General features: G+C 41.5%; 2 protein-coding genes across 3 annotated transcripts; one reads left to right on the top strand and one right to left on the bottom strand.

Annotated features, from left to right (window-relative positions):
- The first annotated feature begins 3,043 nt into the window (after nucleotides 1-3,043).
- Nucleotides 3,044-4,798, top strand: LOC107484941 (uncharacterized). Its single transcript, XM_016105492.1, has one exon. It carries the CDS (start codon nucleotides 3,044-3,046, stop codon nucleotides 4,796-4,798), a length of 1,755 nt encoding a protein of 584 aa, XP_015960978.1.
- Nucleotides 4,799-13,792: 8,994 nt separating this feature from the next.
- LOC107484982 (protein trichome birefringence-like 3) lies at nucleotides 13,793-17,676 on the bottom strand. 2 transcript variants are annotated; one of them, XM_016105522.3, is made up of 6 exons: nucleotides 17,235-17,676; nucleotides 16,259-16,517; nucleotides 15,616-15,787; nucleotides 15,197-15,396; nucleotides 14,891-15,049; nucleotides 13,793-14,356 (listed from the first exon to the last, which is right to left on the bottom strand). In XM_016105522.3, exons 1-6 carry the CDS (start codon nucleotides 17,413-17,415, stop codon nucleotides 14,026-14,028), a joined length of 1,302 nt encoding a protein of 433 aa, XP_015961008.1. In that variant the 5' UTR covers nucleotides 17,416-17,676; the 3' UTR covers nucleotides 13,793-14,025. The 2 variants fall into 2 exon arrangements, with proteins under 2 accessions (XP_015961008.1, XP_015961009.1); XM_016105523.3 differs by having other exon boundaries at nucleotides 16,259-16,514; nucleotides 17,235-17,675.
- Nucleotides 17,677-18,151: the final 475 nt, after the last annotated feature.

Below are 18,151 nucleotides of genomic sequence, written 5' to 3'. Positions count from 1 at the left end.
GTCGTAGAAGGACTCATCAAAAATAAGGAAAATCTTTCTACCCTGAATAGCATGGAAAGAGAGCCAACCTTGTTTTTTAGAACTAAAGTGTTTAGTGAGCACGAAGAGGTAAAAGAAGACTTTAAGAGAAGGTCGGACATCTAGTTTCTGACAAAAAACTTAGTATATTTTATGATGCCCCAACAATTGGGATACAATTGAGTAAGGAAAATATTGTAGAATTTAAGGACTTTGAACTCAAACTCAGAAAAAGAAAAGGTAACCCCTAACTTCGTAAAAAAACAGTCATAGACATATATGAAATGCCGTTCCAACCTATCAAGTCGGGGGAAGCAGATCCTCTCCTCAAGGTCAGCAACAACAATCTCATAGTTCCTCTCATTCTCTCGACTTAAACATAACCTAAGAGATCGGGCACGACAAAGGTGGTTCAACCCTACTTATCTGAGTAAGTAACTACCTCCTGAAATATCTCTTATTATCTCTCTACTTTATCTAGAAAGAAGATCTCAATAAATTTCTAAGATAAAGGGAACGGTCATCCACCATCAAAGGTGGAACTACTTTAAAAGTGGTTATCATTTTACTATAAATACACTGACAGAACCTCATGTATATTCAAAACCAAAACTACTAAAAACCTGCTTAAAATCCTTGCTAACTTAAGCATCAGAGTCTCTTGCAGGTACCACCCCCCACCTTCTCACGAGGAACTCGGACGGCGGCACCTCGACACCAGCACAAGTCAGACGCTGCCTCAGAAGAAGTCTGGATCTCACGTTTAGACCCAAATCACCGTTTCAGATATCCCTCGGAACACACCCTTTGAAGTAGTTCACCTTTATTGGTGGATAACTGTTTCTCTTTTCTAGGAAATCCGATGATATCTCCTTTCTAGAAAGGTGTGAGATATCTTAGGAGTTAGTTATTTATTCAGAAGAAGGCTGAGTTATCTTTGTTGTGCCCGACCTCTATGAAGTCGGGTAAGGGTAGAGAAGGCCACCCTTTTGGGTGGACTTTCTTCTTTTTGGGCATGACTTTATGTTTTTAGGCCAAGGTATGAACACATATAATCCTTTTGTGTTTGGAAAGTAAACATTGAAAAGTCATCCTGATTTTCATTGTGTTTGAAAATTCTGTTCCTATAACTTCGCATAAACTTAAATCCATTGTCAAATTTTAAATTTCGAAAATATATGTAATATAAACAAAGACTTAGTGAATCATCACTTCCCATGAATTATGATGCGCATAATTCTAAGCCATCCCTGAGAACAATTACAAAGAAGGATTTAAATTCCTATAAACTCAAAAAACACGCTAAACTCAGAAAAATTAATAAAAATCCAACAATAATTAAATTAGAAGTCAGAACAAAATTAACATTAACTAAGAAGCAGTGGAGGCTTAGACACACACACACAGAGAGCCACCGCTACGCTGAGAAGAAGATTGTGATGGATAAATGAAGAGTGCCAACTAGAAAACAAATGACTGGAGCGATATGAGAGATGGGAGAAAACAAAAGACCCATGGGTTCTATGCACGTGAGCGACACTGACAGGAGAAGTACGAGGCTCGGTTGAGGCTAGGCTGATGGCGACAACACCCTCCAGCTGACGGAGAGTAGCTTGACGATGAAGAAGGCATGGTGTGGGGTTGAGTGGCTACTAGGGTTTAGGTCTCTCTTCTCTTATATGGTGTGGGAGATGTGTGAGAGACTGAGAAGTGAGAATGGCTGAGAGATTGAGCAGTGTGAGACTGTGGATTTCTAATTTTTTCATTAATAAAATAATTTTATTTTAGCATATACTAGTGGGGGTGGACAAACTCAAAAAAAAGGACAAATTCACACGAATTGTCAGTTAACTATCAATTTGATCGATTTTTTATTGATTTTTTACTAGACAATTTTTCAAGTTAAGCGAATCGCTCGAAGGATTGATTGTTAATTAATTTGGTTGAATCGACTGATCTAATTCGATTTTAAAATTATGAATGAAAGTTTATAGAGCAAAAATAAAATGCACAAAATACGAACTAAGAAAAATAAGTATTGTCTAAAGAGGAGAGATATCTCAAATGACAATAGAATAGGTTATTATTTAAATTAGACTGAGTCATTTTAGATTTTTTTTTTTTGAATCTAACACTAATTTTTACTACCAACAATTTTATTATCTCTCAAATTATGCCGGAAGTTCTCAATTTTTCCCAATCAATAAGAGTGATCCAGACAATCATATAAATGAGAAATTACATAAACTTCTTTGAATTGTTTTTACTTTTCTTTTTTTTTTTAAAAATAAATTACATTAACCTTTTTTCATATTTTTTTATTTTAATAAAAATCTAAAATCTTTAGCGATAAAATCTTATTTTTAAAAATTTTAGTAGTTAAACTAAATAGTACTACAGAGATAAATATACATTCCATCCATTGGTGGCGCATATAAGACGCTAAGCCATCGGTTTATTTTTCTTTTCATTCTTATCTCTTATATAAAACTATATAAGTTTAATTTAATCTCTTCAACATAGATATACTTTTTTCTTCCTCCGTCATAATACACATAGGATGTTCCTAAATCGAATCTGTTATGGCCAGCCCAAGTGACTCGCGGGTCAACCCGACCCGGTGATGACCCGACCCGAACGGTCGGATGCAAGCGGTTCACTGTGCGACCCGGACACGCGTCCCTGACAGCTCCCCACTACAGCTGTGAGGAAGCTTCGAGGAAGGTGGACCTGTCCTCGTAGGACCCACCTCTGACACGATATAAATAGGGAAGGACCTGCCCTCCCCTCGAGGTACGTCACCTTTTCACCTAACATTTCTCCGCCTGCACACTGACTGACTAGATCGTCGGAGTGTCTTTGCAGGTGGCACCCCCCCTTTTTCTCTCACGACAAGTGCTCGACTTCACGGCAAACCGGAACCCGACACAACAGCGATTGAGGAATCCTCGCTCCCATCAATCATCACCCGACCTGTTCGGAAATCGACCACCGAACATTGGCGCCGTCTGTGGGGACACCCTTAATGGACGTTGTGCAGGGTCCCGGGGACCAGGGCCGAGGAGCCGGAGCAGAAGGGGCAGCCTCTGTCGCCTTGTTGAGGGGTCGGCGAAGGTCTCCCCGACAACACACTGAGCAACGCACGAGGACGCGACCCTTCGGGGGAACGGGCGGTGACAGCGCCATAATAATGCAGGAGTTACGTCACAGGGTCCAAAATTTGGAGCGACAGTTAGCCGACCAAGAGCGCGATGGACGAAGCACCGACCCCAGCTACACCCCGTCCCCTGAGAGCCAGGAGAGAGACTCCCACCAAAGCCGCCAGCGACGCACCTCCGCATCCCGAACGGAAGCGGAGAGCACCCGTGAAGAGTCCCCAATCCCGAGAAGACGAAATGATACCATTATCTACTCCCGTGGCAGAGAGACGCGCCGCATGGCACGAGATCGTGAGGACATGAGGTCCGGGAGGACTCGACAACCTGTGATAATGGGCGTCACCCCGTTCCACCATTCCATCCTCGAAGTCCGGTTGCCGAAACACTTCAACAAACCAACGGACATGAGGTACGATGGAACTCAAGACCCCCTAGAACATCTCACGGCCTTCGAGGCGAGGATGAACCTAGAAGGAGTAGGGGACGAGGTAAGATGCCGAGCTTTTCCGATGACCCTGGCGGGACCCGCGATCAGGTGGTTTAACGGCCTCCCGCAGGGATCCATCTACAGCTTCTCGGACATCAGTCGTGCGTTCCTGGCCCAGTTTACGACGCGAATAGCAAAGGCAAAGCACCCGATCAACCTTTTAGGGATAACACAAAGACAGGGAGAGCCGACCAGGAAGTACCTGGATCGGTTCAACGACGAATGCTTGAAAATCGACGGCTTAACCGACTCGGTGGCCAGCCTTTGCCTGACGAACGGCCTCCTCAACGAAAACTTTCGAAAGCACCTTACCACGAAACCAGTTTGGACGATGCATGAGATCCAGACGGTAGCCAAGGAGTATATAAACGACGAGGAAGTCAGCCGAGTCGTGGCTGCCAATAAGCGGCAGTCCGGCTACAGCCAAGCTCGGCAACAGGGTAACGGAGAAAGAGCAAAGGAGCAAGCCAGGGAGGAGGCACCAAGCAAGACACCCAGGCCGTTCCCCCGGGTCGGGAAATTTGCTAACTACACCCCACTCACTCTCCCCATCATGGAAGTCTATCAGCAAATAGCCGAGAAGGGCATTCTGCCGAAGCCCCGACCAGTCAAGGACCGTACGGGAGGAAACAAGAACCTCTATTGTGACTACCACAAGGGTTACGGCCACCAAACGCAGGACTGTTTCGACCTGAAGGATGCACTCGAACAAGCGATAAGAGAAGGTAAACTAGCAGTATTCTCTCATCTTATCAGAGAACCGAGGAGGTGCTACCGCGACCAAGACGAAGAAGGCAAAACCCGCTCGGTGAAACGGCGACAAGAGCCAGAAGAAAGGGATCACGGCCTCACTGTGATAAACGTAGTGACAGCCAAAAATGCCGCGCCAAAATCCCGATCGGCACACAAGAAAGATGCTAAGGTCTTGACGGTCTCCTCCCCGTTGGTGCGAAACTCTAAGAAACCCCCCTCCATTTCTTTCGGCCCGGAAGATCAATGGTTCAACGACGCCCCAGAAAATCCCCCATGGTCATTACGGCCAGAGTGGGAACTGGCCTCGTCAAACGCATCCTTGTCGACACAGGAGCTGATTCAAACATCATGTTCCGCAACGTGTTTGACGCACTTGGGCTAAAGGACGCCGACCTGACGACTCACCAGCACGGGGTCATTGGGTTGGGCGACCACTTCATCAAACCTGACGGAGTAATATCCCTACCGATCTCGGTAGGGCAAGCCCAAGGTCGAAGATCGGCGATGGCCGAGTTCGTAATCCTCCGAGATTCCACCGCCTATAATATCATCTTGGGAAGGAAGACGATAAACGATGTTGAAGCGATAATCAACACTAAGCTGCTGGTCATGAAGTTCGTTACAGACGATGGATCCATAGGGTCCATAAGAGGGGATCTCGAGACGGCAGTCGCATGCGACAATGCCAGCCTATCCCTGAGAAGGAAATCCAGAGAGGCATCCGGTGTGTTCCTAGCCGACCTGGACGCCAGAGTAGACGACAAACCTAGACCAGAACCAGAAGGGGATCTGGAAAAACTCGTGATCGGCGACACGGAGGAGAAGTTCACGTTCATCAACAAGAACCTGCCACGTGAGTTAAAGGAGTCCTTGGTCGAAATGATAAGGGCCAATAGGGATTTGTTTGCCTGGACACCTGCCGACATGCCAGGCATAGACCCAAAAATCATGTCACACCATCTGGCTGTCAGGTCGGAAGCACGCCCAGTAGCGCAACGGAGGAGAAAGATGTCGACAGAGAGGGCGGAGGAGGTGGCCAGGCAGACGGCCAGCCTCCTGAAAGCAGGTTTCATACGAGAAGTCGACTACTCGACGTGGCTCTCGAATGTAGTCCTAGTGAAAAAACACAATGGCAAGTGGAGAATGTGTGTAGACTACTCTGACCTTAACAAGGCATGCCCTAAGGATTGTTTCCCCCTCCCTAACATAGACGCACTCGTCGACGCCGCGGCGGGCTACCGTTATCTAAGCTTCATGGACGCCTACTCCGGTTATAACCAGATATCGATGCACCGTCCAGACGAAGACAAAACGGCGTTCATAACGCCAGGAGGAACCTTCTGTTACAAGGTGATGCCATTCGATCTGAAAAATGCAGGGGCGACATACCAAAGGCTTATAAGCAAGATTTTCCACGATCTAATAGGGAAGACAGTGGAAGTCTATGTCGACGACATCCTTGCGAAAACAACGCAACCTGACGACCTCATAAAGGATTTGGGAAAGGTATTCACGTCTCTCCGGCAACACGGCATGAGGCTGAATCCCCTCAAATGTGCCTTCGCCATGGAAGCCGGCAAGTTCCTGGGATTCATGATAACTCAGAGAGGGGTAGAAGCTAACCCGGAGAAGTGCCAGGCGATACTCCAGATGAAGAGCCCAGGTTGTATCAAGGACGTCCAAAGGTTGGCGGGGTGGTTGACCTCATTATCCCTGTTTCTCGGAGCATCGGCAACAAAGGCCCTGCCATTCTTTAACCTCATGAAGAAAGGGATGGCGTTTGAGTGGACACCCGCATGTGAGGAGGCCTTTCGGCACTTCAAGGAAATTCTGGCGGCACCACCCGTCCTTGGGAAGCCAAAGGACGGGGAACCACTATACCTGTACCTCGCCATAACAGAAGAAGCCCTGGCTGCAGTTCTGGTGCGGGAAGAAGGAAAAGCTCAACAGCCAGTCTATTTCATAAGCAGGGCCTTGCAAGGGGCAAAATTAAGGTACAACAAGCTGGAAAAACTAGCCCTAGCACTCTTGACTTCCTCACGAAGGTTAAAGCAGTACTTCCAGAGTCACCAGGTTGTCGTGAGAACGGACCAAGGGATCTGGCAAGTACTTCAAAAACCCGACCTGGCGGGAAGAATGATGACTTGGTCCATCGAACTCTCCCAGTACGATATACGATACGAACCCCGGCAAGCCATCAAGGCGCAGGCGATGGCAGATTTTCTAGTAGAAGTAACGGGGGATCCAACCGAAGAAGCGAGTACATGGTGGAAGCTCCACGTGGACGGAGCCTCCAACCAGACGTTTGGAGGTGCCGGGATCATCCTGGAAAGCCCGGTTGGAGTTGTATACGAGCAGTCGGTTAGATTCGAATTTCCCATCTCGAATAACCAGGCTGAATATGAAGCCCTTATAGGGGGCTTAACCCTAGCAGCGGAAGTCGGAGCAAGAAGACTGGAAATATGCAGCGATTCCCAGGTCGTCACCTCCCAGGTAAACGGGAGCTACCAAGCCAAAGACTCGTTGTTACAAAAGTACTTGGAAAAAGTTAAAAGCTTGAGCTAAAAGTTTGAAGAGGTCACGGTCCACCACGTACCTAGAGAAAGGAACACACGGGCAGACCTCCTATCGAAGTTGGCCAGCACGAAGCCGGGAGAAGGCAACCGGTCTCTCATTCAAGGTATGACAAGAGAACCAGCGGTCACACTGCACGTGTCAAGGCTAGGTTCTTCATGGCTAGACCCCCTCACCAACTTTCTAGAACACGGTAAACTCCCTGACGACGAAAAGGATGCGGCGAAATTAAGAAGGGAAGCAGCCAAGTACGCCGTCATCCAAGGACAGCTGTTCAGGAAAGGGCTCAACCAGCCCCTACTGAAGTGCCTACACCCCGACCAGACGGACTACGTCCTCAAGGAAGTCCATGAAGGCTGCTGCAGACACCACATCGGAGGCAAGGCCTTAGCAAGAAAATTAATTCGAGCCGGATACTATTGGCCGTCAATGATGGCGGACTCCAAGGAGTTTGTCAAAAAATGTGTGAAGTGTCAACAGAACGCCAATTTCGCCAGGGCGCCGGCCTCCGAGTTAAGCTTGCTGACGACCTCCCGGCCATTTTCTCAATGGGGAGTCGACCTCTTAGGGCCCTTCCCAGTCGGTCCTGGACAAGTCAAGTACCTCATAGTCGCAATTGACTACTACACCAAATGGATAGAGGCCGAACCACTAGCTAGCATATCCTCGTCCAATTGCAAGAAATTCATGTGGAGGCAGGTGATAACACGATTTGGGATACCAGAAGTCGTCATCTCGGACAACGGCACGCAGTTTACTGACAAGAAGTTCACGGAATTCTTTAACGGCCTGGGTATAAGACAAAGGTTCTCTTCGGTAGAACACCCCCAGACAAACGGGCAGGTAGAGTCTACCAACAAGATTATCCTTTCAGGGCTGAAGAAGAGGTTGGATAATAAAAAGGGTGCTTGGGCCGACGAACTAGCCTCGGTTCTCTGGTCTTACCAAACAACTGAACAATCCTCCACTAAGGAGACTCCCTTCCGGCTAACGTATGGGGTGGACGCAGTAATACCCGTAGAGATCGGTGAACCGAGCCCCCGATTACTTTTGAAAGGAGTAGAGGAAACCGTGGAAAAGGACCTCATAGATGAAGCCAGAGAAATGGCTCATTTGACAGAGACAGCGCTAAAACAAAGAATGGCTCTGCGCTACAACACCAAAGTGCTCAAAAGGGAATTCGAGCCGAACGATCTCGTCCTGAGGCGAAACGACATCGGCCCACCGACCCCTGGAGCAGGCAAGCTAGCGGCAAACTGGGAAGGCCCCTATAGAATAAAAAAAGTGATGGGTAAAGGCGCTTTCAAGTTAGAAAGGCTTGATGGTAAGGAAGTCCCGAGAACATGGAACGCGGATAACTTGAGAAGATTCTACTCCTAGCGGGCGGATCGACATGCCGACCAATCGAGCTAAGTGGTTAATTTGCGAGTTTGAACTTTTCATAGTGACCTACGAGTCCTTTATGTAATTACCGAATAAAATATACTTGTGCAAATTTTCTCTCCTGTCTTGTTCCCCGTTTTTCCAGATAAACTGTTCCATCACGACCGACAACGACGCGTAACCCCGGGACTGATCACCCCGGGAACCCGTCAACTGCCGCTATAACGAATGACTACGCGAAAGGCCACGATTCGTTAATATAAACGACAGCTATAAACCAACAACGGTTAATAGAAACAATAACACAACCAGACGAATAAGAGAGAGTTAACTACGTTGGATTGGGCAAACAACAAAAAAGTCAAATTGTTCACAAGCCAAAATAAAACGGCTAAACCAAAAAAGCTTTAGACAGAGAATTCATTTCTTGGGGACGTCAACAACTTTGCCGTCTTGAATGACCTTGAAAACGCCGATAGCCGACGTGTCAAACTCGGGAGCAACGATCTTGACCTGAGCTTTAAGAGCCTCTTCGGTCGCCAAAATCGCACCCTTCCCTTGTTTGACGACGTCCTTATACTTCGCTTTCCATGTCGCCAGTTCAGCCTCCACGGCCTGCTTCTCCTTCTCCATGTCGGCTACCCGTTTCTGCGCCGCGCCGACCTGACTTTCTAGAGCCATTTCACGATCGACAAGGCGAGAAACCGTGGCGTCTGATTCTTCTAACTTCTTCTCAGCAGTGGCGGCTTTCTTCTCGGCAGCAGTGGCTTTCTTCTCAGCGGCGTCAAGTTTCTCATTTGATTGGGTCAACTGCTCCCGGAGAGTCTCAACTTCACTTTTTAGCTCATTGTTAGCCTTCCCAGTAGATTCCAACCTTCTACGGAGGGACTCCATCCCGGATAGCTCAAACTCGGCCTTCCGAGCTATCACGGCGCCGCGTAAAAGGGTGCGGTACATCCACCTCGCCTGCCCGGCAAGGGAAGACTCATGGAAATACTCCTCGGTACCGGGAATCAGCTGGGAATCTATAAAGTTCCCGGCATCAAAATTCCTCTCCATAACAGTGAGAACCCCCTCAGGATTGGACGACGTTTTCCTCTTCCTCTTGAGGCTAAGGACCTCTTCCACCTCGTCATCGGCATCCGGGTTAGACGTCGAACCCCCGGTGCCGATCACCTCGCGGAAGGGGGAAACATGAACCGCTTTGTCGACCTCGATCTGGGCAGCTTGGGCCGAGGTCCCAGTCCCGTCGACCGCGGCCTCTTGCTCGGTAGCAGCCTTGTCCTCCGGAGGAGCAACAGACTTCTCGGCGGCAAATTTCTCATTGTCCCCTTCGTCGTCACTAGCGCACAGGAAGGTTTGGAATAAGTTAGGAAGACCCGTCACCTCGGCAGACATCCCCACTGCGAAAAAGCAAGCGAAGTCGGTTAATCACTACAAATTGTTAATAAAAGCAGAAAGACAAGGGACAAGTAGAGGCTCCTCACAAATATAATTACGACCGGCCTCCCGATCACCCATGAGAAGGTGAGGATTTACATGATTCCTCCCGAAGACAGCCATCAACACATCGGCAATCTTCCTATCAACCGCAGACATGCCCCTATAAGTTACCTTAACGAAGGCATTGGACCCCGCTCTGAAACTCCAATAGGTCGGAATAAGGCGTACCCCCTCTAACGACAGCCAAAAAGGATGACGACCTTTGACAGGGCGGACCTTGAAATATTTGTCCTTAAACCCATGATAGGAGTCTTCAAACAAACCAAAAATCCTCCGACCTTGGGCAGACCGGAAGGACATGAACCCCTTTTTATGTTTCCCCTCCTTCGAAGGGTTAGTAAGGTTGAAGAAGAAAAGGAAGACATCTACAGACACCGGAAGCTCAAGATACTCACAAACCATCTCGAAGCAGCGGATTGAGGCCCAGCTGTTCGGATGCAACTGCGACGGCGCCACGGACACACGGCTTAAAAGCGCCATCTGGAAGGCGGAAAACGGAATACGAACCCCAACTTGAGTAAACATGGATTTGTAGAACCAAATCCAGTCGGCTACTCGGGGGTGGTGGAGATTGATCTCGTACAATCGCTCGTGAGGAGCCGGGATGAAGACGTCATAATTGGCTTCTTCATCAGTCCCTCCGCACAAGTACTCGGCTTGTCAGAACTCGGTGAGCTCCTCCTCACCCATTTGGTTAGGCGAATCCTTCACGTCGGAAACGACCCAAGCATAGGGATCGTACGCCGCGGGAGAAGGGGAAGCCCGGGAGACCGTGCGAGCCATACCTACATGGGGGGACCATCCAGTCAGTCTAAGAGATCGGTTGCTCAGGCCGAGCACAGACACTACCCCCGCTACTCCCCAACTAAGGATGAAACACTATAAATGGATGTAGAAGTTCAAGAAAAAACCTACCCTGGAATGCTACCCCCCTAACACGTAAAACCACCATTGAAAGGCTACACAGCAACAACAAAAACCAGGCAACAAGCATGCAAGAACGAAGCACGAAAGAAAAGAATTCAAAGAATTACCTGAATTGATGGAAAGAGGATGAAATTGCAAGTCTGGAAAGATACAGGGAGAATGTACGAGAGCACCACAATGACGTTCTGAAATTTTGTAGCAAGGAAAAGGAAGGAGGGAGATGGGAAGTATGAAGAAATGCAGAAGCATAAAACTGATTGTTTAAAAACTGCCTCCCAAGAAGCGCGAAACGCCTGGGGGCAGAATAGTCTTTGCAAATGGGGTTTTTCCACCCTATTATGAGCATTTAATGCTCCGCACAAGGAACGATGCGACGAAACGGTTGCCTATGCAAACCAAGGGACACGCGCATTGGGGGCATATTCTCCCCACGTGCGGCCGAGTTGACGAGAACAAACGAAACGGGAGACGACACGCCACTAATAGTCCCCACGACTACCACTGGCGCGTGGGGGCACTGTTACGGCCAGCCCAAGTGACTCGCGGGTCAACCCGACCCGGTGATGACCCGACCCGAACGGTCGGATGCAAGCGGTTCACTGTGCGACCCGGACACGCGTCCCTGACAGCTCCCCACTACAGCTGTGAGGAAGCTTCGAGGAAGGTGGACCTGTCCTCGTAGGACCCACCTCTGACACGATATAAATAGGGAAGGACCTGCCCTCCCCTCGAGGTACGTCACCTTTTCACCTAACATTTCTCCGCCTGCACACTGACTGACTAGATCGTCGGAGTGTCTTTGCAGGTGGCACCCCCCCTTTTTCTCTCACGACCAGTGCTCGACTTCACGGCAAACCGGAACCCGACACAACAGCGATTGAGGAATCCTCGCTCCCATCAATCATCACCCGACCTGTTCGGAAACCGACCACCGAACAGAATCATATATATAAATTTATGTTATATATTCGCATTCAATACAATTTACAGTTTGCGAATATAATTCGATTTGTAAGATGATAAAATTCGATCTTATTTACATTTTAATTGAATTGGATCGTGAATATCACATCTATATCCATGGATTTAATTTATATATTTGAACCAAATAATAAATAAGTAATATATATACGTTGTATTTATATTTTATTTTTATTAATAATTATTATTCATATATATTAAGAACAAAAATAATACATATTATTATCAAAAGATATATTAATTTAAATTTAAAAAATAAAAGTGTACGTTAATTATTCAAATACAAAAAATAACTAAAAATTATATTAACTGCTAATTTTCTTCTCTTTAAATCTTGAAAGTACTTCTCTTCTTATTTTCATATTTTAAAAATGTTGAATAATTATTTCATGAATAAATAACCATTTGTACGCATGAGAGATGAAAACGCTGACATTTGTACCCATGATAGTCTGAAACTAAAGTTATACGCATGATAGATGCCCTCCGTGTGACAAAAGTGCCCTGACTTGGATCTAAACTTGGTTCGTGGGAATCCGATCCTACGTGACAAAATCAGGGCACTTTTGTCATGCAGAGGGCATCTATCATAGGTATAACTTTAGTTTCAGGCTATCATGGGTACAAATGTCAGCGTTTTCATCTCTCATGGGTACAAATGATCATTTATTCATTGTTTCATTATCAACTTGATTGAATGTCTCTCTTTCTATATATGTAAAATAATCATTCAACCACTCATCTCCCATTCGATTATGAAATTGACTCTTTATGATATTCATAATAGAAAATGTATAAAAGAATCAAAGCTAATTTCCACAGAAGAAATATCAATGGATAAACAATATATTTTTTTGTCTCAACAATAAGAACTTCTTTTTATTAGAAGAGACTAATGGAGTGATTTCAGATTCTAATGGTAGCTTTGTTTTGAAATATTTTTTTATTATTATTTATAAAAATAAAAAATATATATTTTAAATTAGTAAATTGATCAATCACTTTAGAAATTTATATGCAATACAACTACATATAATAGAATAAAATAAAAGATAAACAAACAAATAATAAGAATCACTAAATTGAGAATAAAATAAAATATATAAATTCATGAAGAGAATAAAAAAATAGATTAATACTTAAACTATAATTGTTTGAATTAAAATTTGCAATTAAAAATATAAAAAAGAAAAACAATGAAATTAAAAGATACATAAAGTCATAAAGAGCTATACAAAACAAAACAGAGAATTTAAAATTTACTATTTAATGAAGAGAAGATGACTACTAGATAAAGAATAGAAAAAGAAAGTTGAAAATATAAAACTAAGAAGAGAGTTTAAGAGAATAAATGAGTGATGACTGAGATTTGAGAATGAAAGAAGACTAGTGCCCTCCCATGCCTCTGTGCAGGTTCGTGCCTTGTTATATTATTTTATTTTTATTATTTAAAAAAATTAATTTATTAATATTTTAAGAGTAAGCATGTTTAAAAGAATGAAAAATAGAAGAATTCATTAGAGTGAAAAAGGAAATTTCGTTGACATTTTTTTATAAAAATAAGTTTATTTAATATATTTTTATTTTGTCGATATATCTGATATCTGATCCGATTCAATCCGCAAATCAGATCTGAGCATAAAAAAATACAGATATTAGATTCAATCTGATCAAATTAGTTTAGTGCAAATCAGATCGAGATTTTGATCATATCCTATTCGATTCGATCCGTAAACACCTCTAAATAGACATCCTCGCCACTAAAATAGTGACAATTTTTTGGGGCAAAATCACAATTATTTTTCTATTAGAGCATTAAAAATTTTACAAAGAACTTATCTCATATTCATGCAAATTATTTTAGTGGTTATTTTCATAAAAACATCTTCATATAAAGATTATATTATAAATTATTTAAGAGTTCATAATATCATCTTTACATAAAGATATTTTCATAAAAATAACCACTACTTATTTCATGCAAAAGACTTAAACTTGAAAAAATTGATTAAAAAAAAAATCAATAATTCCAATTGATATTTTGATGGCTGACAATTTGGTGCTCTTTTTAATCTGCTAATGGAATTTGCATTATGGTAGTCATGATTTACCCATTTTTATATCAATCAATTTGGCAACGGCAGAAGAATATACATACACAAAATACATGACATCTGCATGTCACCATAGAATAATAAAAAAAAAGAGGCCATGGCATGGAAGCTTTTTACTATACATTTGTTATAACATTGCCAATAATATTTGATTCCATGTGTCTGGTATTCCAGGCAAACACCAATGTATGCAATCCGCATTTTGGGGATTGGCCCTTTCTTCCTCAGTTAGCAATTTGCCTCCGGTTTCAGTGTAAACTGAAGAGTGGCCATCAATTCTGTATTCTGAGATCTGTGTTATGTTTATAACACTCACTGGAACCTTCATTTTCTTCATCACTCTGGACACTACATTCATTATGTCCTTGTTAGAACCAGTTCCCCAGTGATTCTTTTTCCTCACAGGCTTTGTCTCATTGAAACATTTCACACCTTCCATGTTGCCCCAATCTTCACTTCTATTAACAAAAATAATTTAAGTCTTTTAGTTCCAACTTTTAGCTCCAAAAATTGGTGCCTTTTTAGTTTTTTTTTTTTTTTTAAATAGTAAGGTGGAAAATTGCATGCAATTGTCTTCATGCAAAATTGATAATTGACACATTAGATGACAATTTAATCAAATATATCAAATCATCTAATGATTCTCAACTATTAACTTTACATGAAGATAACTGCATTTAAGTCTCTGCCAAATACTAATAGGTCACATATCAATTGTCTATCAAATATTTTATGAAGACAAATTAACCATAGAAACTAAAACTTAAACTGAGTATTTTGATTTTTTTTGTCTGAACCAAAACGAATACATAATTACATATTTTACTGAAATCTCAAACTAAATTACACTTTAATTGTTAGGTTCTTTGGATATTTCATAACTCTTTTCACCGAATTTCTAGGTGCAACTCATAGGATTATTGGTTAAGGTACTTCAGTACTTGTAATTGTAAAAGATGAAATTGTAGTTTTGATAAGAACAAGAAATAGACCTTGAGTGTGTGGGAGACATTGTTGTGAAGAAGACCTTGGTTTTGTTTGGATTGATAGTTGAGTCAACCCAATTCGCCCAAGTCTTCAAAGCTAACTTGTAAGCAATTGAGTTGTCTAATTCTTCGTACCCTTCTTCTCCATTTGCAAATGAACCCCACCTTAAAATTAACAAACTACATGTTAGAACCATTTTTTTCTTAAAATACATGTATTAATTGATTCTTATTTTTTTTACACTTCATATAATCTTTGAGAAGAGAAAATTTGATGATTATGTATCTTGGAAAGAAAGAAAGAAAGCTTACAGTGATTTAATCTTAGCACTGCTCATCCACCAAACATAGGTATTGAAAACAAGAATGTCCACTGCTGTCCAATTTTTGGCTCTGTCCATGATAGCATCCACTTTTATTATCCTCTTCTTTGGATCTCCTATGATATCAATATCAGAGTTGGACTCTACTATGTATGGAGCCCAATAGAATTCTATAGTAGCATTGTATTGCTGTGAAAAAAGAAAAAAAGAAAGAAAGAAAGGTAATTATAACTAATGTGACATCTAACTACTTAAATAATTTGCTGATATATCTAATACAAAGATTAATATGTTATATTTAAGGAAATCTCTAGGGGCTCGCTGTTGTCATATATATGGTTGATTGAGAACTAGAAGAAGAGCCTATGTCTAAAGGAACGGAAATGCTTGAGTTACATATTTCAATACCATAGCTTTGAAGACTGAGTGAATATTTCTTCTTTCCATAGATTTCTGGTCTTGAGGTATGATCCATTCCACCAAACAAACAAAAGATTCCCATTGGTTTCTTTGTAGTGAATCCCCAACAAACATAAGCCTTTTTCCTTGAAGCTTTCTCAGAGCTAGCTCAGGATTGAATCTACAAAAAAAGTTACCCATTTCTTGGTTACTTATCTTAAGAAAAAGTTTCCCACAGAAAAAAATATATAAGGGATTAACTAACAAAATAATTTAATTTTAATATATTATTATTGTAAAACAATTTTACACATATATTTAATTATATAACGGAGCAATACTCACATACAGAATAAATATGTACATAAAATACAAGTATTGACCTGTTTGGTAGTGAAATTGTATTTTATTAAAAAATATTATGGAATCCACGTGTTTGATCATTCATTCTTGTTCTCACTCGATATATTCTGTATACAATTGCAATCTATATGAGAGTAGTATCCTTTACATTAATTACGTGAAGTATCATCTAAAAGAACAGATATAATTAGATAATTGTGTATAACATTTTATACTAGATTAAAATTAAACTAATCTATTGTTATAAAAAGAAAAAGAGAGATACAGGAACAAAGATCATGAAACTTACCTTGGCAAGTTGCAATCTTCTGGCTGCCATTCCCAGTGCATGTAATCAGTATCATTTCTTCCATTTTTGACACAAGAAAACTGCCTCTCTATATAGGGGCAGCTTATGTCAGAATATAGTGGCTTTATTGAATGGTTGAAAACCCATTTTCCATTTGCAACATTGCATTCTTCAGCATCAAATTCAAACCTGTCATCGACCCATGATGCATTCACAACCTCTTTTCCAACCTCGTCCTCCTTTACTCTTTTATCGTCTGCTAAAATAATCATGAATCATATGATAAAAACATTTCATTAATTACTATCATATATTGCTAGAACCAGAACTAACTCTTGTTTTGTTCAATTCAACTGATCATAGTAGCAGATCTTAAAAATTTGGATAACGGAGACAAAAATTTTATGTAAATAGAATAAAAATTTTTGTATAATTTTTATTTTAGTGCGGGATCAAACATTAAAAAAAGAAGAAAAACGCAAATTGAGAAAAAATATGCACATATATACTTCAAAACAAAATTTCAAATGGTAACAAGGGACTAAATGGTAGTATTATATACATGTATTTTTCTGTGACCGACTGACACATGTTTTGCATAACAAAAGAGAAAATATAAGATGAGAAGGCATCACATCCAATTCAAAACCTTAAGGTGTTAAGTTAATGGGTCTTTCATCTTATAAAATCTTCACTCTTCCTTGCTTTCTTTGATGTGGAACTAATTTCGACATTCCTCACACTTGCAACACTAACAAAAATTGCTATCTACAAATAAAAATCAATTAATCATATATTTATATATAAATACCTATGTTATTTAATTTATTTTCAATGTGCATTTTGTATTGGGAGGTGATTTTTAGTGTTAGAGTAATATAGTTGTTATACATGTATAGAAAGAAAGGGACTAGCAATGATACAGTTATCTCCCAACTTGACTCGACTAAACTCGTAGGAAGAATAATAGACTTACTAGATTTGGGTTCAGTGCTCTTTCTTGGACAAAAAGGCTTGAGCTTGATAATTGAGATTGATGAAAAGGAACTGAATTTCTCAGCATACAACAGAGCCATGAAGACAAGAACACATAGAGTGATGATAATCGTTGTCAGAGGAAGCTTTACTATTCCTACTCTTGGAGGCTTCATCATCATGATTACCCTGATGAAGAATGAAGAATTGAAGCTCAAAGATGGTAAGATTAAACTAAAAAAGAGGCTGAATTATTATTGTTGCAAGGCAAAAACAACAGAATGATGAGGACATTGTAGGGGTGAGAGGGTTTACAGGGTGAGAGAGGTTTTATGCAAATTTTGAGTAGGAGTGAAGTTAAAGCATAGTATTCTTGTTTTGCTTAGGACTAATTAAAATTTAGTAAAATATGGATGAGAAAGGGTAGTGGAGGTTAAAGAATGAATTGAAAGGCTAACATATTTGGCACTACTACCCTACCATCATGCATATTTATTTACACACGCATAATGCATTCCCTGTTTATATATTGTCATTTAGACTCTAATATTTTATCACATGGGAAATTATACTATGTTAAGTTTCATGTAGCCACTTGTATGTAGAATATGATGAATAATTCAACAGATGTGATCATATGGTAGTTGGTGCTGTGAAGAAATCATAATTAATACAAATTAAGAATTGTGGTTAATACAGATATTCAACAGATCTGGTCATATACTACGTGTTGTGAAGAAATGATTAATTAATACAAACAAAGAATTGTGCTTTATTCATATTTTTTAATAATATAATTAACTATTAGAATAATCAAATGTTTTACGGTAAAATAACCAAACATGTTATTATTGCAGAATAATTAGATTTATCTACAGCAGCATAATTAAAGTTTTTTTATGAATACAAAATATGTAT

The sequence above is a fragment of the Arachis duranensis genome, chromosome 4 (assembly GCF_000817695.3).
Source record: "Arachis duranensis cultivar V14167 chromosome 4, aradu.V14167.gnm2.J7QH, whole genome shotgun sequence".
Lineage (NCBI taxonomy): Eukaryota > Viridiplantae > Streptophyta > Magnoliopsida > Fabales > Fabaceae > Arachis > Arachis duranensis.
This window is presented reverse-complemented; position numbering and strand designations above follow the sequence as displayed.